This window comes from Chiloscyllium plagiosum, unplaced genomic scaffold (genome assembly GCF_037043375.1).
Source record: "Chiloscyllium plagiosum isolate Xiang-an unplaced genomic scaffold, Cpla_swu_hap1 HiC_scaffold_27, whole genome shotgun sequence".
Lineage (NCBI taxonomy): Eukaryota > Metazoa > Chordata > Chondrichthyes > Orectolobiformes > Hemiscylliidae > Chiloscyllium > Chiloscyllium plagiosum.
Window position 1 is genome coordinate 73,829,274 of NW_028270165.1, and position 23,142 is coordinate 73,852,415.

The 23,142-nt window shown below is 49.5% G+C and overlaps 1 protein-coding gene across 1 annotated transcript in view; it reads right to left on the reverse strand.

The window, feature by feature from the left end:
• Positions 1-1,094: 1,094 nt before the first annotated feature.
• Positions 1,095-23,142, reverse strand: part of LOC122546944 (GMP reductase 2-like) — an 89,278-nt gene continuing 67,230 nt past the window's right edge. The window contains exons 7-9 of the mRNA XM_087974885.1: positions 6,103-6,145; positions 4,141-4,300; positions 1,095-2,965 (exon numbers count right to left, since the gene is read on the reverse strand). Of these exons, the coding sequence (XP_087831011.1) occupies positions 2,785-2,965; positions 4,141-4,300; positions 6,103-6,145 (384 nt within the window). The 3' untranslated portion in view covers positions 1,095-2,784. The remainder of the gene's footprint in view (positions 2,966-4,140; positions 4,301-6,102; positions 6,146-23,142) is intronic.

Consider the following 23,142-nt stretch of genomic DNA (forward strand, 5'->3'; position numbering starts at 1 on the left):
GACATGAACCCAAGGTCCCGGTTGAGGCCCTCCCTGTGGGTACCGAACTTAGCTATCAGCCTCTGCTCGGCCACTTTTCGCTGCTGCCTGTCCCGAAGTCCACCTTGCAGCGTTGTTGCAAGACGTGTCAGATTGTGGACATAAATACCACTATTACGCGTGGGGACACCTCCCACCTTGTACATGTGACTCAGCCAACGTTGTCCATCTTATATGTTGCAGGCAAGGATGCCCGGAGGCATGGTACATTGTTGTAGCCTTTGCTCGGTTTCCCCAACGGATGAATGGGCACCACACGACAATCAACAGACAGGAGGGTTTCCTCCCAGTTGGGGAACACTTCAGTGGTCCAGGACATTCGACCTCGGACCTTTGGGTGACCATCCTCCAAGGTGGACTTTGGGACAGGCAGCAGAGGAAAGTGGCCGAGCAGAGGCTGATAGCTAAGTTCGGTACCCATAGGGAGGGCCTCAATCGGGACCTTGGGTTCATGTCACATCACAGGTGACCACCATTGCACTATACACACACACACACACACGACACTCTGCACTCACTACACACACACAGACACACACAGCCAAAGGCCCACAGTTTTGTGATTTACACATGAAAGTGAAACTATCACTATTCTAACAGATGAAAGGTTTAACAGTCAATTTTTCAATGTATAATTTCAGTTACATCACACTGTAAATGTTTGCTATAAATTCTGTGTTAGGATTGAGCCCTCCACAACCACCTGATGAAGGAGCGTCGCTCCGAAAGCTAGTGTGCTTCCAATTAAACCTGTTGCCAGACGCATCTTAAATGAATCGACCTTACCTGCCTCTGTTACCTCTGCTGGCAACACATTTAAGGCACCTACCACACTCTGTGTAAAGTACCTGCCGCGTGTATCCCACATAAACTTTTCACCTCTGTCGTAAGGAGGCGATGGTCCCAGATGTGACCTGTATGAGCACTGCAGGGAGGTAGCCGTAGCTATGAGCCATGCAAGCCTCTGAAGGTAGGTGTCACCAGGCACGAGTCGTATCAGCAACGCAAGCAGACGGTCTCAGTTACCTCAATGACCGCGCCGCAACCAGTTCGAGTGGCAGGTGCGGAACAACTTCAATTGATCCTGCAACTCAAACGTCACAGAACTTCACAAATACACCCGACACTGAGCCACACAAAAAGCTAAAGTCAGACTATAGCTCGGTTAAAACAGCTGCTTTTAAAGGACGTTGGGGAATGGTCAACGACAGTGCAGCGATTAAAATCAGGGAGCCTCAGGAGGCTGGAATTTGAGAAGTGCAGAAATGGCGGAGCAGCCCAGGCCTGGAAGTGGTTGGGGGATGGGGGTGAGAGGTCGGGAGGGGGGGGGGGATTTGAAAACGACTGAGAGGATTTTAAAATCAAACTTAAACTTAACAGAGAACCACCGTCAGTCAGTGAGCTACTGGGGTACCGACGGGGGGGGGGAAAAGGGGTCCTGGTGCAGTTTCAAGGCACGGGCTTTGGATGAGCTGGGTTTGCTGGGGAGGACGATGGGAGAGACGAACCAGGAGAGAGTCCGAATCGTGAATACTGGACCGGAGGAAGTTTCTGCGCACCCTGGTATTGCACGTGGGAGAGGCGGTCTGATGATTTGGCAGTCGCGGTGGGGTAGAGTGAGCTGGTGTCCCTGGGCAGGGGCGTCGTGCGGATGAACATTTGGAGGACGCCAAGGCCAGATCCGTCAGCCGCGCCCCTCGTCTGTCCAGGTTTGGGTTTGTAAAGCAAGGGAGCAGACGCAGCTCGGGGGGGAGGGGGGGGGGGGGGGGGGGCACTGCAGGGGCTGTGTTCCATCATCACTTCACATACTGATCAAACACTCCCAGGGACAGGGACAGCACGGGGTTAGATACAGAGTAAAGCTTCCTCTACACTGTCCCCCCCATCCCAAGGACAGGGACAGCAAGGGGTTAGATACAGAGTAAAGCTCCCTCTACACTGTCCCCCCCCATCCCAGGGACAGGGACAGCACGGGGTTAGATACAGAGTAAAGCTCCCTCTACACTGTCCCCCCCCATCCCAGGGACAGGGACAGCACGGGGTTAGATACAGAGTAAAGCTCCCTCTACACTGTCACCCCCATCAAACACTCCCCGTGACAGGGACAGCACGGGGTTAGATACAGAGTAAAGCTCCCTCTACACTGTCCCCCCCATCCCAGGGAGAGGGACAGCACGGGGTTAGATACAGAGTAAAGCTCCCTCTACACTGTCCCCCCCCATCCCAGGGACAGGACGGGGTTAGATACAGAGTAAAGCTCTCTCTACACTGTCCCCCCCCCATCCCAGGGACAAGGACAGCACGGGGTAAGATACAGAGTAAAGCTCCCTCTACACTGTCCCCCCATCCCAGGGACAGCACGGGGTTAGATACAGAGTAAAGCTCCCTCTACACTGTCCCCCCATCCCAGGGACAGGGACAGCACGGGGTGAGATACAGAGTAAAGTTCCCTCTACACTGTCCTCCCCATCAAACACTCCCAGGGACAGAGACAGCACAGGGTTAGATACAGAGTAAAGCTCCCTCTACACTGTCCCCCCATCACTGGGACAGGGACAGCACGGGGTTAGATACAGAGTAAAGCTTCCTCTACACTGTCCCCCCCCCCGATCCCAGGGACAGTGACAGCACGGGGTTAGATACAGAGTAAAGCTCCCTCTACAGTGTCCCTCCCATCCCAGAGCCAGCAGAGAGGGGTGTTGGTGACAGGGTGTGGGGGTGCGGGGGGGGGGGGAAGGTTGGTTCCTACTTGAAGGTAGGGTTGAGCTGCTGTGTAACCCGGATGAAGGTGGTCCTCTGGCTGAGCTCCTTCAGCTTGGCCGCTCCAACATAGGTGCAGGTGGAGCGCACACCTCCCAGGATGTCCCGAATGGTCTCTTCCACGTCCCCTCGGAACTCCACCTCCACCGTCTTGCCTTCTGACGCCCTGGGACAGACAAACCCGGAGAAGTGAAAGATGCCTCTGTGATTTGCATTCCTGGTGGCATGGAACTACCCGCCTGGTACCGCCCTCCCCACCATGAGGGTGCTCAGTCGCTTTTACGAGGGCAGTTAAGAGTCGACCGGGTGGCGAAAGAGGGTCTGGAGTCACTCAAGAGGCCAGAGCAGGTACAGAGGGAAGGTTTCTTCCCTGAACACGGCATTGTACAACGTGATGGGGGAGTTGGGGGGGGGGGGAAACAGTCCCTGTGGTCAGAGTGACTGAGACCCACTCCCAATTCCAGTTTATTCACTTCACTTCACAGCCCACCCAGCCCAGACACCATTAGCCCCAGGACTCACTCCCCCATCTCGACCCTCCCAGTTCCTCTCCCCCCCCATCTCTCCCCCTCTCGGTTCCTCTCCCCCCCCCCATCTTTCCCCCCCCCGGTTCCTCCCCCGCCCCATCTTTCCCCCTCCCGGTTCCTCCCACCCCCCCATTCCTCCCCCTCCCGGTTCCTCTCTCCCCCCCCCATCTCTCCCCTCCCGGTTCCTCTCTCCCCCCCCCATCTCTCCCCTCCCGGTTCCTCTCTCCCCCCCCCATCTCTCCCCTCCCGGTTCCTCTCTCCCCCCCCCATCTCATCTCTCCCCCTCTCGGTTCCTCTCCCCCCCATCTCTCCCCCTCTCGGTTCCTCTCCCCCCCATCTCTCCCCCTCTCGGTTCCTCTCCCCCCCATCTCTCCCCCTCTCGGTTCCTCTCCCCCCCATCTCTCCCCCTCTCGGTTCCTCTCCCCCCCCATCTCTCCCCCTCTCGGTTCCTCTCCCCACCATCACTCCCCCTCCCAGTTCCTCTCCCCCACCATCTCACCCCCTCTCGGTTCCTCACCTCCCCATCTCTGCGTGGTGTGGCGCGGCAGCCCAAGCCCGGACATTGTCCAGGTCTCGCTGCGTTCAGACATGGGTCACTTCAGTATCTGAGGAGCGGTGAACGGTGCTGAAACGTTGTGCGAACATCCCCCTCACTCCTGACCTTCGGAGGGAGGGGAGGTCAGCGATGGAGCAGCTGAAGGTGGTTGAATGCCGCGCTGGGGGGGGTCAGATCTGGAAGGGGAGGGGCCTATCGAACCCGGGACCCGTCTTACCCGGCCACCCTGGGAGCTTGCTCTGCTGCGCGCGCCGCTACCTGTAATCGGCCACCCCCCCAGCGTGCTTCTTCATCGCCGTCTCTGAGCTCATCCCGTAGAAGAGCTTGTACTTCTTGCCGTTTGTCTCGATGACCTCGCCGCCGCTCTGGGTGTGGCCCGAGAACATGCCGCCCAGCATGACAAAGTCCGCCCCGGCACCTGGGATGGGTGTGGGGGTGGGGAGAGACGCAGGAAATGCAACCGTTTAGAGACCGGGAGGAAGAGCGTTCGCTCGGTGCTCGGCGCCGCCGCCTCACGGCGCCAGGGGGGACCGGGTTTGATCCCACCCCTCGGGGGGGGCGACTGTCTGTGTGAAGTTTGCACGTTCGCCCCCCCACCCCACAACTGCCATGTCATAGAGTCACAGAGATGGACAGCACAGAAACAGACCCTTCGGCCCAACCCGCCCATGCCAACCCAGATATCCCAACCCAATAGAGTCCCGTTTGCCAGCACCCGGCCCATATCCCTCAAAACCCTTCCCTATCCACGTCCCCATCCTGTTCTATGTCTCTCCCTGTGTTAGTCAGTGTTGTAAACAGTTCATAGAGTCATAGAGATGTACAGCACGGAAACAGACCCTTCGGTCCAACCCGTCCGTGCCGACCCGGATATCCCTAACCCAATCTAGTCCCGTTTGCCAGCACCCGGCCCATATCCCTCCCAACTCTTCCTATTCCTGTCCCTATCCACAATGCTGTCATTGTACCAGCCCCCACCACTTCCTCTGGCAGCTCATTCCACACACGCACCACCCACTGCGTGAAATAGTTGCCCCTTAGATCTTTTTTTCCTCTCACCCTTAATCTACACCCCTCTAGTTCTGGACTCCCCCCACCCCAGGGAAAAGACCTTGTCTATTTACCCCTATCCACGCCCCCTCATGATTTTATAAACAAGGTCACCCCTCAGCCTCCGACGCTCCGGGGAAAACAGCCCCAGCCTGTTCAGCCTCTCCCTGTAGCTCAAACCCTCCAACCCTGGCAACATCCTTGTAAATCTTTACTGAGGCCTTTCAAGTTTCACAACATCTTTCCGATAGGAAGGAGACCAGAATTGCACGCGATATTCCAAAAGCGGCCTATCTGTGTGGGTTTCCTCCCGCAGTCCAAAGGTGTGGAGGGGAGGTGGACGGGCTGTGGGAAATGCAGGGTTGGGGTAGGGGGAGTGGGTCTGGATGGGTCGCTCTTTGAAGGGGGTGGGGGGTCAGTGTGGACTCAATGGGCTGAATGGTCTGCTCACACCGTCACCATTCCACGGTTCTCACAGGTGAGTGCGTTGTGTTGGAGGGGAGCGATGTGAGACGATGCGTTTCAACGGCTGGAGGCTGTGGGAATTGGACAGGGGGGCCCCTGCTCTGTTCTGTAGTGGGGGCGGCTGTGATGCTGGGACACAGGAGTCAGTCTGCAGGGGGCAGGGGGGGGGGGGGGGGGGGGGTCAGCCCGGTACTAAATCAGCCAAGACAAACTTTGTTCGCACTTGCTTCTCTCCCGAAGGCCCTCGGTGAGGGGCCACGTTCTGCCGTTTGCCTGCCAACGACTTCCTCCTTTGGGACAGGAGGCCCAGGGAGCTGTCTCTGGGTTCAAGAGAGGACGGGGCGGGCAGCAGCTGTTGGGTACAGAGGGGAGGAGCAGGCGTTGTCGAGGGCGCTGGACCACGGCACGCCAGATTCAGTCACGATCGGATAACGCTGCGCAGGTTTCAGACGGGCCCACTTCGGGTAGATTTGCCCATTAAAATCCTGTGGGAACATAAACTGGGGAGGGGTGTGTGTGGGGGTGGGGGCGACACGTCTGTGGTGGATCGCACCCCTCCCACAGGACAGACAGACAACGGGGACACGCAACACCGTGACAAGTGAGGCGGGTTGGGCGGAGAAGCTCTTTCGGGGAGCGTCTTCTGCGACTCCCCACCTTCCCAACAGCACGTCACTGAGCGCCAACGACGGGGCAGAGGCTCACCAAAGGCTTTGGCTACGTCTCCGGGACAGGTGCACCCTCCATCCTGCCGGGAGAAACACCATGTTAAGCCTGAACAATCACACACCGGCTCAGACGAATGCCAGTGCTGGAGACGCCACTCTCACACGGAGGCATCAAATGAGCTGGTCATTGCAAACAGTCTTCACAAATCAATGTACGGGCGCCAAACACATGGAGAGCTCTCAACAATTATTTTACAGAGTAACAAACGCCCCCGGGAGGGAGTTACAGGCTGGAATCTAATCGAGGGGTTCGGGGTGATTTATATACAGAATAACAGATACCCGGGAGGGAGTTACAGACTGGAATCTAATCGAGGGGTTCGGGGTGGTTTATATACAGAATAACAGATACCCCGGGAGGGAGTTACAGACTGGAATCTAATCGAGGGGTTCGGGGTGGTTTATATACAGAATAACAGATACCCGGGGAGTGAGTTACAGACTGGAATCTAATCGAGGGGTTCAGGGTGGTTTATATCCAGAATAACAGGTACCTCGGACTGAGTTACAGACTGGAATCTAATCGAGGGGTTCGGGGTGGTTTATGTACAGAATAACAGATACCCGGGAGAGAGTTACAGACTGGAATCTAATCGAGGTGTTCGGGATGGTTTATATACAGAATAACAGATATCCCGGAGTAAGTTACAGACTGGAATCTAATCGAGGGGTTCGGGGGGGGGGTTTAGATATAGAATAACAGATACCCAGGAGAAAGTTACAGACTGGAATCTAATCGAGGGGTTCGGGGTGGTTTATATAGAGAATAACAGATACCCGGGAGTGAGTTACAGAGTGGAATCTGATTTAGGGCTACAGGGTTGTGTATATACAGAATAACAGATACCCGGGAGGGAGTTACAGACTGGATTCTATTCGAGGGGTCCGGGGTGGTTTATATGCAGAATAACAGACTGGAATGTGATCGAGGGGTTCGGGGGTGGTTTATATACAGAATAACAGATACCCGGGAGGGAGTTACAGACTGGAATCTTATCGAGGGATTCGCTGTGGTTTATATACAGAATAACAGATACCCGGGAGGGAGTTACAGACTGGAATCTAATCGAGGGATTCGGGGTGGTTTATATACAGAATAACAGATACCCCGGGAGGGAGTTACAGACTGGAATCTAATCGAGGGTTTCGGGGTGGTTTATATACAGAATAACTGATACCCCGGGAGTGAGTTACAGACTGGAATCTAATCGAGGGGTTCGGGGTGGTTTATATACAGAATAACAGATACCCAGGAGTGAGTTACAGACTGGAATCTAATCGAGGGGTTCGGGGTGGTTTATATACAGAATAACAGATACCCCGGGAGTGAGTTACAGACTGGAATCAAATCGAGGGGTTCGGGGTGGATTATATACATAATAACAGATACGCTGGGAGGGAGTTACAGGCTGGAATCTAATCGAGGGGTTCGGGGTAGTTTATGTACAGAATAACAGATACTCGGGAGGGCGTGACAGACTGGAATCTAATCGAGGGGTTCGGGGTGGTTTATATGCAGAATAACAGATACCCTGGTAGGGAGTTACAGGCTGGAATCTAATGGAGGGGTTCAGGGTGGTTTATATACAGAATAACAGATACCCCGGGAGGGAGCTACAGACTGGAATCTAATCAAGGGGCTCGGAGGGTGGTTTATATACAGAATAACAGATAGCCCGGGAGGGAGTTACAGACTGGAATCTAATCGAGGGGTTCGGGGTGGTTTATATACAGAACAACAGATACCCCGGGAGGGAGTTACAGACTGGAATCTAATCAAGGGGTTCGGCGTGGTTTATATACAGAATAACAGATACCCCGGGAGGGAGTTACAGACAGGAATCGAATCGAGGGGTTCGGGGTGGTTTATATCCAGAATAAAAGGTACCTCGGAATGAGATACAGACTGGAATCTAATCGAGAGGTTCGGGGTGATTTATATACAGAATAACAGATACCCGGGAGTGAGGTACAGACTGGAATGTGATCGAGGGGTTCGGGGGTGGTTTAAATACAGAATAACAGATACCCCGGGAGGGAGTTACAGACTGGAATGTATTCGAGGGTTTGGGGGGCGGGATTTATATACTGAATAACAGATACCCGGGAGGGAGTTACAGACTGGAATCTAATCGATAGGTTCGGGGTGGTTTATATACAGAATAACAGATACCCGGGAGGGAGTTACAGACTGCAATCTGATCGAGGGGTTCGGAGGGTGGTTTATATACAGAATAACAGATACATCGGGAGGGAGTTACAGACTGGAATCTAATCGAGGGGTTCGGGGTGGTTTATATACAGAATAACAGATACCCAGGAGTGAGTTACAGACTGGAATCTAATCGAGGGGTTCGGGGTGGTTTATATACAGAATAACAGATACCCCGGGAGGGAGTTACAGACTGGAAACTAATCGAGGGGCTCGGAGGGTGGTTTATATACTGAATAACAGATACCCCGGGAGGGAGTTACAGACTGGAATGTATTCGAGGGTTTCGGGGGCGGGATTTATATACTGAATAACAGATACCCGGGAGGGAGTTACAGACTGGAATCTAATCGATAGGTTCGGGGTGGTTTATATACAGAATAACAGATACCCGGGAGGGAGTTACAGACTGCAATCTGATCGAGGGGTTCGGAGGGTGGTTTATATACAGAATAACAGATACATCGGGAGGGAGTAACAGACTGGATTCTTATCGAGGGGTTCAGGGTGGTTTATATACAGAATAACAGATACCCCGGGAGGGAGTTACAGACTGGAAACTAATCGAGGGGCTCGGAGGGTGGTTTATATACTGAATAACAGATACCCCGGGAGGGAGTTACAGACAGGAATCTAATCGAGGGGATGGGGTGGTTTATATACAGAATAACATATACCCGGGAGGGAGCTACAGACTGGAATCTAATCGAGGGGATCGGAGGGTGGTTTATATACAGAATAACAGATACCCCGGGAGGGAGTTACAGACTGCAATCTAACCGAGGGGTTCGGGGTGGATTATATACTGAATAACAGATACCCTGGGAGGGAGTTACAGGCTGGAATCTAATCGAGGGGATCAGGGTGGTTTATATACAGAATAACAGATACCTGGGAGAGAGTTACAGACTGGAATCTAATCGAGGTGTTCGGGGTAGTTTATATCCAGAATAACAGATACCCGGGAGGGAGTTACCGACTGCAATCTAATCGAGGGGTTCGGGGTGGCTTATATACAGTATAACAGATACCCGGAAGGGAGTTACAGACTGGAATCTAATCGAGGGGTTCAGGTTGGTTTATATACAGTATAACAGATACCCGGAAGGGAGTTACAGACTGGAATCTAATCGAGGGGTTCAGGTTGGTTTATATACAGAATAACAGACACCCGGGAGGGAGTAACAGACTGGAATCTTATCGAGGGGTTCGGGGTGGTTGATATACAGAATAACAGATACCCAGGAGGGAGTTACAGACTGGAATCTAATCGAGGGGTTCGGAGGGTGGTTTATATACAGAATAACAGATACCCGGGAGGGAGTCACAGACTGGAATCTAATTGAGGTTATCAGGGTGGTTTAGAGACAGAATAACAGATACACCGGGAGGGAGTTACAGCCTGTAATCTAATCGAGGGCTTCGGGGTGGTTTATATACAGAATAACAGATACCCCGGGAGTGAGTTACAGACTGGAATCTAATCGAGGGGTTCGGGGTGGTTTATATACAGAATAACAGATACCCAGGAGTGAGTTACAGACTGGAATCTAATCGAGGGGTTCGGGGTGGTTTATATACAGAATAACAGATACCCCGGGAGTGAGTTACAGACTGGAATCTAATCGAGGGGTTCGGGGTGGATTATATACAAAATAACAGATACTCGGGAGGGCGTGACAGACTGGAATCTCATCGAGGGGATCGGGTTGGTTTATGGACAGAATAACAGATACTCCGGAGGGAGTTATAGACTGGAATCTAATCGAGGGGTTCGGGGTGGTTTATATACAGAATAACAGAAACCCGGGAGGGAGTTACAGACTGGAATCTAATCGAGGGGTTCGGGGTGGTTTATATACAGAATAACAGATACCCTGGTAGAGAGTTACAGACTGGAATCTAATGGAGGGGTTCAGGGTGGTTTATATACAGAATAACAGATACCCCGGGAGGGAGCTACAGACTGGAATCTAATCGAGGGGCTCGGAGGGTGGTTTATATACAGAATAACAGATAGCCCGGGAGGGAGTTACAGACTGGAATCGAATCGAGGGGTTCGGGGTGGTTTATATACAGAATAACAGATACCCCGGGAGGGAGTTACAGACAGGAATCGAATCGAGGGGTTCGGGGTGGTTTATATCCAGAATAAAAGGTACCTCGGAATGAGTTACAGACTGGAATCTAATCGAGAGGTTCGGGGTGGTTTATATACAGAATAACAGATACCCGGGAGTGAGGTACAGACTGGAATGTGATCGAGGGGTTCGGGGGTGGTTTAAATACAGAATAACAGATACCCAGGAGGGAGCTACAGACTGGAATCTAATTGAGGTTTTCAGGGTGGTTTAAATACAGAATAACAGATACCCAGGAGGGAGCTACAGACTGGAATGTATTCGAGGGTTTCGGGGGCGGGATTTATATACTGAATAACAGATACCCGGGAGGGAGTTACAGACTGCAATCTGATCGAGGGGTTCGGAGGGTGGTTTATATACAGAATAACAAATACCCGGGAGGGAGTCACAGACTGGAATCTAATCGAGGTTATCAGGGTGGTTTATACACAGAATAACAGATACCCCGGGAGGGAGTCACAGACTGGAATCTAATCGAGGTTATCAGGGTGGTTTATATCCAGTATAACAGATACCCGGGAGGGAGTTACAGACTGGAATCTAATTGAGGGGTTCGGGGTGGTTTATATACAGAATAACAGATACCCGGGAGGGAGTCACAGACTGGAATCTAATTGAGGTTATCAGGGTGGTTTATATACAGAATAACAGATACACCGGGAGGGAGTTACAGACTGTAATCTAATCGAGGGCTTCGGGGTGGTTTATAAACAGAATAACAGATACCCCGGGAGGGAGTTACAGACTGGAATCTAATCGAGGGGGTCGGGGGTGGTTTATATACAGAATAATAGATACCCCGGAGGGAGTTACAGACTGGAATCTAATCTAGGGGTTCGGGGTGGTTTATATCCAGACTAACAGATACCCTGGGAGGGAGTCACAGACTGGAATCTAATCGAGGGGTTCGGGGTGGTTTATATACAGAATAACAGATATCCCGGAGTGAGTTACAGACTGGAATCTAATCGAGGGGTTCGGGGGGGGGTTTATATATAGAATAACAGATACCTGGGAGGGAAGGTACAGACTGGAATCTAATCGAGGGGTTCGAGGTGGGGTTTATATACAGAATAACAGCTCCCCGGGAGGAAGTTGCAGACTGGAATCTAATCGAGGGGTTCAGGGTGGGGTTTATGTACAAAATAGCATCTCCCCAGGAGGGAGTTACAGACTGGAATCTAATCGAGGGGTTCAGGGTGGTTTATATACAGAATAACAGATACCCGGGAGGGAGTTACAGACTGGAATCTAATCGAGGGGTTCAGGGTGGTTTATATCCAGAATAACAGATACCCTGGGAGGGAATTACAGACTGGAATCTAATCGAGGGGTTCGGGGTGGTTTATATCCAGAATAACAGATACCCGGGATAGAGTTACAGACTGGAATCTAATCGAGGGGTTCGGGGTGGTTTATATCCAGAATAACAGATACCCGGGATAGAGTTACAGACTGGAATCTAATCGAGGGGATCGGGGTGGTTTATATACAGAATAACAGATACCCGGGAGTGAGTTACAGACTGGAATCTAATCGAGCGGTTCGGGGTGGTTTATATGCAGAATAACAGATACCCTGGTAGGGAGTTACAGACTGGAATCTAATGGAGGGGTTCAGGGTGGTTTATATACAGAATAACAGATACCCGGGAGGGAGTTACAGACTGGAATCTAATCGAGGGGCTCGGAGGGTGGTTTATATACAGAATAACAGATAGCCCGGGAGGGAGTTACAGACTGGAATCTAATCGAGGGGTTCGGGGTGGTTTATATACAGAATAACAGATACCCGGGAGGGAGGTACAGACTGGAATGTGATCGAGGGGTTCGGGGGTGATTTAAATACAGAATAACAGATACCCAGGAGGGAGCTACAGACTGGAATGTATTCGAGGGTTTCGGGGGCGGGATTTATATACTGAATAACAGATACCCCGGGAGGGAGTTACAGACTGGAATCTAATCGAGGGGTTCGGGGTGGTTTATATACTGAATAACAGATACCCGGGAGGGAGTTACAGACTGGAATCTAATCGATAGGTTCGGGGTGGTTTATATACAGAATAACAGATACCCGGGAGGGAGATACAGACTGCAATCTGATCGAGGGGTTCGGAGGGTGGTTTATATACAGAATAACAGATACCCCGGAGGGAGTTACAGACTGGAATCTAATTGAGCTTATCAGGGTGGTTTATATACAGACGAACAGATACCCCGGGAGGCAGTTACAGACTGGAATCTAATTGAGGGGGTCGGGGGTGGTTTATATACAGAATAATAGATACCCCGGAGGGAGTGACAGACTGGAATCTAATCTAGGGGTTCGGGGTGGTTTATATCCAGACTAACAGATACCCTGGGAGGGAGTCACAGACTGGAATCTAATCGAGGGGTTCGGGGTGGTTTATATACAGAATAACAGATATCCCGGAGTGAGTTACAGACTGGAATCTAATCGAGGGGTTCGGGGGGGGGGTTTATATATAGAATAACAGATACCTGGGAGGGAAGGTACAGACTGGAATCTAATCGAGGGGTTCGAGGTGGGGTTTATATACAGAATAACAGCTCCCCGGGAGGAAGTTGCAGACTGGAATATAATCGAGGGGTTCAGGGTGGGGTTTATATACAAAATAGCATCTCCCCAGGAGGGAGTTACAGACTGGAATCTAATCGAGGGGTTCAGGGTGGTTTATATACAGAATAACAGATACCCGGGAGGGAGTTACACACTGGAATCTAATCGAGGGGTTCTGGGTGGTTTATATCCAGAATAACAGATACCCGGGAGGGAGGTAAAGACTGGAATCTAATCGAGGGGTTCTGGGTGGTTTATATCCAGAATAACAGATACCCTGGGAGGGAGTTACAGGCTGGAATCTAATCGAGGTGTTCGGGGTGGTTTATGTACAGAATAACAGATACTCGGGAGGGCGTAACGGACTGGAATCTAATCGAGGGGATCGGGGTGGTTTATATACAGAATAACAGATACCCCGGAGGGAGTTATAGACTGGAATCTAATCGAGGGGTTCGGGGTGGTTTATATACAGAATAACAGATACCCAGGAGGGAGATACAGACTGGAATCTAATCGAGGGGTTTGGGGTGGTTTATATACAGTATAACAGATACCCGGGAGGGAGTTACAGACTGGAATGTGATCGAGGGGTTCGGGGGTGGTTTATATACAGAATAACTGATACCCGGGAGGGAGTTACAGACTGGAATCTAATCGAGGGGTTCTGGGTGGTTTATATACAGAATAACAGATACCTGGGAGAGAGTTACAGACTGGAATCGAATCGAGGTGTTCGGGGTGGTTTATATACAGTATAACAGATACCCGGGAGTGAGTAACAGACTGGAATCTAATCGAGGGGTTCGGGGGGGGGTTTAGATATAGAATAACAGATACCCAGGAGAAAGTTACAGACTGGAATCTAATCGAGGGGTTCGGGGTGGTTTATATAGAGAATAACAGATACCCGGGAGTGAGTTACAGAGTGGAATCTGATTTAGGGCTACAGGGTTGTGTATATACAGAATAACAGATACCCGGGAGGGAGTTACAGACTGGATTCTATTCGAGGGGTCCGGGGTGGTTTATATGCAGAATAACAGACTGGAATGTGATCGAGGGGTTCGGGGGTGGTTTATATACAGAATAACAGATACCCGGGAGAGAATTACAGACTGGAATCTAATCGAGGGATTCGCTTTGGTTTATATACAGAATAACAGATACCCGGGAGGGAGTTACAGACTGGAATCTAATCGAGGGTTTCGGGGTGGTTTATATACAGAATAACAGATACCCCGGGAGTGAGTTACAGACTGGAATCTAATCGAGGGGTTCGGGGTGGTTTATATACAGAATAACAGATACCCCAGGAGTGAGTTACAGACTGGAATCTAATCGAGGGGTTCGGGGTGGATTATATACATAATAACAGATACCCTGGGAGGGAGTTACAGGCTGGAATCTAATCGAGGGGTTCGGGGTGGTTTATGTACAGAATAACAGATACTCGGGAGGGCGTGACAGACTGGAATATAATCGAGGGGATCGGGGTGGTTTATATACAGAATAACAGATACCCTGGGAGGGAGTTACAGGCTGGAATCTAATCGAGCGGATCGGGGTGGTTTATATACAGAATAACAGATACCCGGGAGTGAGTTACAGACTGGAATCTAATCGAGCGGTTCGGGGTGGTTTATATGCAGAATAACAGATACCCCGGGAGGCAGTTACAGACTGGAATCTAATTGAGGGGGTCGGGGGTGGTTTATATACAGAATAATAGATACCCCGGAGGGAGTTACAGACTGGAATCTAATCTAGGGGTTCGGGGTGGTTTATATCCAGACTAACAGATACCCTGGGAGGGAGTCACAGACTGGAATCTAATCGAGGGGTTCGGGGTGGTTTATATACAGAATAACAGATATCCCGGAGTGAGTTACAGACTGGAATCTAATCGAGGGGTTCGGGGGGGGGGTTTATATATAGAATAACAGATACCTGGGAGGGAAGGTACAGACTGGAATCTAATCGAGGGGTTCGAGGTGGGGTTTATATACAGAATAACAGCTCCCCGGGAGGAAGTTGCAGACTGGAATATAATCGAGGGGTTCAGGGTGGGGTTTATATACAAAATAGCATCTCCCCAGGAGGGAGTTACAGACTGGAATCTAATCGAGGGGTTCGGAGTGTGGTTTATATACAGAATAACAGATACCCGGGAGGGAGTTACAGACTGGAATCTAATCGAGGGGTTCTGGGTGGTTTATATCCAGAATAACAGATACCCGGGAGGGAGGTAAAGACTGGAATCTAATCGAGGGGTTCGGGGTGGTTTATATCCAGAATAACAGATACCCGGGATAGAGTTACAGACTGGAATCTAATCGAGGGGTTCGGGGTGGTTTATATCCAGAATAACAGATACCCGGGAGGGAGGTACAGACTGGAATCTAATCGAGGGGTTCGGGATGGTTTATATACAGAATAACAGATACCCCGGGAGGGAGTTACAGTCTGGAATCTGATCGAGGGGTTCGGAGGGTGGTTTATATACAGAATAACAGATACATCGGGAGTGAGTAACAGACTGGATTCTTATCGAGGGGTTCAGGGTGGTTTATATACAGAATAACAGATACACCGGGAGGGAGTTACAGACTGCAATCTGATCGAGGGGTTCGGAGGGTGGTTTATATACAGAAAAACAAATACCCGGGAGTGAGTTACAGACTGGAATCGAATCGAGGGGTTCGGGGTGGTTTATATCCAGAATAAAAGGTACCTCGGAATGAGATACAGACTGGAATCTAATCGAGAGGTTCGGGGTGATTTATATACAGAATAACAGATACCCGGGAGTGAGGTACAGACTGGAATGTGATCGAGGGGTTCGGGGGTGGTTTAAATACAGAATAACAGATACCCCGGGAGGGAGTTACAGACTGGAATGTATTCGAGGGTTTGGGGGGCGGGATTTATATACTGAATAACAGATACCCGGGAGGGAGTTACAGACTGGAATCTAATCGATAGGTTCGGGGTGGTTTATATACAGAATAACAGATACCCGGGAGGGAGTTACAGACTGCAATCTGATCGAGGGGTTCGGAGGGTGGTTTATATACAGAATAACAGATACATCGGGAGGGAGTAACAGACTGGATTCTTATCGAGGGGTTCAGGGTGGTTTATATACAGAATAACAGATACCCCGGGAGGGAGTTACAGACTGGAAACTAATCGAGGGGCTCGGAGGGTGGTTTATATACTGAATAACAGATACCCCGGGAGGGAGTTACAGACTGGAATGTATTCGAGGGTTTCGGGGGCGGGATTTATATACTGAATAACAGATACCCGGGAGGGAGTTACAGACTGGAATCTAATCGATAGGTTCGGGGTGGTTTATATACAGAATAACAGATACCCGGGAGGGAGTTACAGACTGCAATCTGATCGAGGGGTTCGGAGGGTGGTTTATATACAGAATAACAGATACATCGGGAGGGAGTAACAGACTGGATTCTTATCGAGGGGTTCAGGGTGGTTTATATACAGAATAACAGATACCCCGGGAGGGAGTTACAGACTGGAAACTAATCGAGGGGCTCGGAGGGTGGTTTATATACTGAATAACAGATACCCCGGGAGGGAGTTACAGACAGGAATCTAATCGAGGGGATGGGGTGGTTTATATACAGAATAACATATACCCGGGAGGGAGCTACAGACTGGAATCTAATCGAGGGGATCGGAGGGTGGTTTATATACAGAATAACAGATACCCCGGGAGGGAGTTACAGACTGGAATCTAACCGAGGGGTTCGGGGTGGATTATATACTGAATAACAGATACCCTGGGAGGGAGTTACAGGCTGGAATCTAATCGAGGGGATCAGGGTGGTTTATATACAGAATAACAGATACCTGGGAGAGAGTTACAGACTGGAATCTAATCGAGGTGTTCGGGGTAGTTTATATCCAGAATAACAGATACCCGGGAGGGAGTTACCGACTGCAATCTAATCGAGGGGTTCGGGGTGGCTTATATACAGTATAACAGATACCCGGAAGGGAGTTACAGACTGGAATCTAATCGAGGGGTTCAGGTTGGTTTATATACAGTATAACAGATACCCGGAAGGGAGTTACAGACTGGAATCTAATCGAGGGGTTCAGGTTGGTTTATATACAGAATAACAGACACCCGGGAGGGAGTAACAGACTGGAATCTTATCGAGGGGTTCGGGGTGGTTGATATACAGAATAACAGATACCCAGGAGGGAGTTACAGACTGGAATCTAATCGAGGGGTTCGGAGGGTGGTTTATATACAGAATAACAGATACCCGGGAGGGAGTCACAGACTGGAATCTAATTGAGGTTATCAGGGTGGTTTAGAGACAGAATAACAGATACACCGGGAGGGAGTTACAGCCTGTAATCTAATCGAGGGCTTCGGGGTGGTTTATATACAGAATAACAGATACCCCGGGAGTGAGTTACAGACTGGAATCTAATCGAGGGGTTCGGGGTGGTTTATATACAGAATAACAGATACCCAGGAGTGAGTTACAGACTGGAATCTAATCGAGGGGTTCGGGGTGGTTTATATACAGAATAACAGATACCCCGGGAGTGAGTTACAGACTGGAATCTAATCGAGGGGTTCGGGGTGGATTATATACAAAATAACAGATACTCGGGAGGGCGTGACAGACTGGAATCTCATCGAGGGGATCGGGTTGGTTTATGGACAGAATAACAGATACTCCGGAGGGAGTTATAGACTGGAATCTAATCGAGGGGTTCGGGGTGGTTTATATACAGAATAACAGATACCCAGGAGGGAGTTACAGACTGGAATCTAATCGAGGGGTTCGGGGTGGTTTATATACAGAATAACAGATACCCTGGTAGAGAGTTACAGACTGGAATCTAATGGAGGGGTTCAGGGTGGTTTATATACAGAATAACAGATACCCCGGGAGGGAGCTACAGACTGGAATCTAATCGAGGGGCTCGGAGGGTGGTTTATATACAGAATAACAGATAGCCCGGGAGGGAGTTACAGACTGGAATCGAATCGAGGGGTTCGGGGTGGTTTATATACAGAATAACAGATACCCCGGGAGGGAGTTACAGACAGGAATCGAATCGAGGGGTTCGGGGTGGTTTATATCCAGAATAAAAGGTACCTCGGAATGAGTTACAGACTGGAATCTAATCGAGGGGTTTGGGGTGGTTTATATACAGAATAACAGATACCCGGGAGTGAGTTACAGCCTGGAATCTAATCGAGGGGTTTGGGGTGGTTTATGTACAGAATAACAGATACCCGGGATGGAGTTCCAGACTGGAATCTATTCGAGGGGTTCAGGGTGGTTTATGTACAGAATAACAGATACCCGGGAGGGAGTTACAGACTGGAATCTAATCGAGGGGTTCAGGGTGGTTTATATACAGAATAACATATATCCAGGAGTAAAGTACAGACTGGAATCTAATCGAGAGGTTCGGGGTGGTTTATATACAGAACAACAGATACCCGGGAGTGAGTTACAGACTGGAATCTAATCGAGGGGTTTGGGGTGGTTTATATGCAGAATAACAGATACCCAGGAGTGAGTTACAGACTGGATTTAATCGAGGGGTTCGGGGTGGTTTATATACAGAATAACAGATACCCCGGGAGGGAGTTACAGTCTGGAATCTAATCGTGGGGTTCGGGGTGGTTTATATACAGAATAACAGATACCCCGGGAGGGAGTTACAGACTGGATACTAATTGAGGGGTTCAGGGTGGTTTATATACAGTATAGCAGATACCCAGGAGTAAGTTACAGACTGCAATCTAATCGAGGGGTTCGGGGTTGTTTATATACAGAATAACAGATACCCAGGAGTGAGTTACAGACTGGAATCTAATCGAGGGGTTCGGGGTGGTTTATAGACAGAATAACAGATACCCAGGGAGTGAGTTACAGACTGGAATCTAATTGAGGTGTTCGGTGTGGTTTATATACAGAATAACATATATCCGGGAGTAAAGTACAGACTGGAATCTAATCGAGAGGTTCGGGGTGTTTTATATACAGAACAACAGATACCCGGGAGTGAGTTACAGACTGGAATCTAGTCGAGGGGTTTGGGGTGGTTTATTTCCAGAATAACAGATAACCCGGGAGGGAGTTACCGACTGGAATCTACTCGAGGGGTTCGGGGTGGTTTATATACAGAATAACAGATACCCGGGAGTAAAGTACAGACTGGAATGTGATCGAGGGGTTCGGGGTGGTTTATGTACAGAATAACAGATACCCGGGAGTGAGTTACAGCCTGGAATCTAATCGAGGGGTTTGGTGTGGTTTATGTACAGAGTAACAGATACCCGGGAGGGAGTTACAGACTGGAATCTATTCGAGGGGTTCAGGGTGGTTTATGTACAGAATAACAGATACCCGGGAGGGAGTTACAGACTGGAATCTAATCGAGGGTTCGAGGTGGTTTATATACAGAATAACAGATACCCGGGAGTGAGTTACAGACTGGAATCTACTCGAGGGGTTCGGGGTGGTTTATATACAGAATAACAGATACCCGGGAGGGAGTTACAGACTGGAATCTACTCGAGGGGTTCGGGGTGGTTTATATACAGAATAACATATATCCGGGAGTGAGTTACAGACTGGAATCTCATCGAGGGGTTCGGGGTGGTTTATATACAGAATAACAGATACCCGGGGAGGGAGTTACAGACTGGAATCTAATCGAGAGGTTCGGGGTGGTTTATATACAGAATAACAGATACCCGGGAGGGAGGAACAGACTGGAATCTAATCGAGGGGTTCGGGGTGGTTTATATACAGAATAACAGATACCCGGGAGGCAGTTACAGACTGGAATCTAATCGAGGGATTCGGGGTGGTTTATATACAGAATAACAAATACCCGGGAGTGAGTTACAGACTGGAATCTAATTGAGGAGTTCGGAGTGTGGTTTATATACAGAATAACAGATACCCCGGGAGGGAGTTACAGAGTGGAATCTGATTTAGGGCTACAGGGTGGATTATATACAGAATAACAGATACCCCGGGAGGGAGTTACAGACTGGAATCTATTCGAGGGGTCCGGGGTGGTTTATATACAGAATAACAGATACCCGAGAGGGAGTTACAGGCTGGAATCTAATCGAGGAGGTCGGGGTGGTTTATATACAGAATAACAGATACCCGGGAGGGAGTTACAGGCTGGAATCTAATCGAGGAGGTCGGGGTGGTGTATATACAGAATAACAGATACCCGGGAGTGAGTTACAGACTGGAATCTAATTGAGGGTTTCGGGGTGGTTTATATCCAGTATAACAGATACCCGTGAGGGAGTTACAGACTGGAATCTAATCGAGGGGTTCAGGGTCGTTTATATACAGAATAACAGATACCCGCGAAGGAGTTACAGACTGGAATCTAATCGAGGGGTTCGGGGTGGTTTATATACAGAATAACAGATACCCGGGAGGGCGTTACAGACTGGAATCTAATCGAGGGGTTTGGGGTGGTTTATATACAGAATAACAGATACCCAGGAGGGAGTTACAGCCTGGAATCCAATCGAAGGGTTTGGGGTGGTTTATATACAGAATAACAGATACCCCAGGAGGGAGTTACAGACTGGAATCTAATCGATGGGTTCAGGGTGGTTTATGTACAGAATAACAGATACCCGGGAGGGAGTTACAGACTGGAATCTAATCGAGGGGTTCGGGGTGGTTTATACACAGAATAACAGATACCCGGGAGTGAGTTACAGACTGGAATCTAATCGAGGATTTCGGGGTGGTTTATATACAGAATAACAGATACCCCGGGAGTGAGTTACAGGCTGGAATCTAATCGAGGGGTTCAGGGTGGTTTATATACAGAATAACATATATCCGGGAGTAAAGTACAGACTGGAAGCTAATCGGGATGTTCGGGTGTATTATATACAGAACAACAGATATGCGGGAGTGAGTGACAGACTGGAATCTTATCGAGGGGTTCGGGGTGGTTTATGTACAGAGTAACAGATACCTGGGAGGGAGTTACAGACTGGAATCTAATCGAGGGGTTCGGGGTGGTTTATGTCCAGAATAACAGATACCCGCAAGGGAGTTACAGACTGGAATCGAGTCGAGGGGTTCGGGGTGGTTTATACACAGAATAACATATATCCGGGAGTGAATTACAGACTGGAATCTAATCGACGGGTTCGGGGTGGTTTATATACAGAATAACATATATCCGGGAGTAAATTGCAGACTGGAATCTAATCAAGAGGATCGGGGTGGGTTACATACAGAACAACAGATACCCGGGAGTGAGTTACAGACTGGAATCTAATCGAGGGGTTCGGGGTGGTGTATGTACAGAGTAACAGATACCCCGGGAGGGAGTTACAGACTGGAATCTAGTCAAGGGGTTCGGGGTGGTTTATATACAGAATACCAGATACCCGGGAGGGAGTTACAGACTGGAATCTAGTCGAGGGGTTCGGGGTGGTTTATTTCCAGAATAACAGATAACCCGGGAGGGAGTTACAGACTGGAATCTAGTCAAGGGGTTCGGGGTGGTTTATATACAGAATAACAGGTACCCGGGAGGGAGTTACAGACTGGAATCTAATCTAGGGGTTCAGGGTGGTATATATACAGAATAACATATATCCGGGAGTAAAGTACAGACTGGAATCGAATCGAGAGGTTCAGGGTGGTTTATATACAGAGTAACAGATATCCGGGAGTGAGTTACAGACTGGAATCTAATCGAGGGGTTCGGGGTGGTTTATATACAGAGTAAGAGATACCCGGGAGTGAGTTACAGACTGGAATCTAATCGAGGGGTTCAGGGTGGTTTATATACAGAATAACAGATACCCGGGAGGGAGTTACAGACTGGAATCTACTCGAGGGGTTCGGGGTGGTTTATATACAGAATAACATATATCCGGGAGTAAAGTACAGACTGGAATCTAATCGAGAGGTTCGGGGTGGTTTATATACAGAATAACAAATACCCGGGAGTGAGTTACAGACTGGAATCTAATCGAGGGGTTCGGGGTGGTTTATATACAGAATAACAGATACCCCGGGAGTGAGTTACAGACTGGAATCTAATCGAGGGGTTCAGGGTGGTTTATATACAGAATAAAAGATACCCGAGAGGGAGTTACAGAGTGGAATCTGATCGAGGGGTTCGGGGTGGTTTATGGACAGAATAACAGATACCCGGGAGGGAGTTACAGACTGGAATCTAATCGATGGGTTCGGGGTGGTTTATATACAGAATAACAGATACCCGGGAGTGAGTTACAGAGTGGAATCTGATTTAGGGCGACAGGGTGGATTATATACAGAATAACAGATACCCGGGAGGGAGTTACAGACTGGAATCTATTCGAGGGGTCCGGGGTGGTGTATACACAGAATAACAGACACCCGGAAGGGAGTTACAGACTGGAATCTAATCGAGGTGTTCGGGGTGGTTTATATACAGAATAACAGATACCCGGGAGTGAGTTACAGACTGGAATCTAATCGAGGGGTTCAGGGTGGTTTATATACAGAATAACAGGTACCCGGGAGGGAGTTACAGACTGGAATCTAATCGAGGGGTTCAGGGTGGTTTATATACAGAATAACTGATACCCCGGGAGTGAGTTACAGACTGGAATCTAATCGAGGGGTTCGGGGTGGTTTATATACAGAATAACAGATACCCGGGAGGGAGTTACAGACTGGAATCTAATCGAGGGGTTCGGAGTGTGGTTTATATACAGAATAACAGATACCCGAGAGGGAGTTACAGACTGGAATCGAATCGAGGGGTTCGGGGTGGTTTATATACAGAATAACAGATACCCAAGGAGTGAGTTACAGACTGGAATCTAATCGAGGGGTTCGCGGTGGTATATATACAGAATAACAGGTACCCAAGGAGTGAGTTACAGACTGGAATCTAATCGAGGGGTTCGGAGTGTGGTTTATATACAGAATAACAGGTAGCCAAGGAGTGAGTTACAGACTGGAATCTAATCGAGGGGTTCGGAGTGTGGTTTATATACAGAATAACAGATACCCGGGAG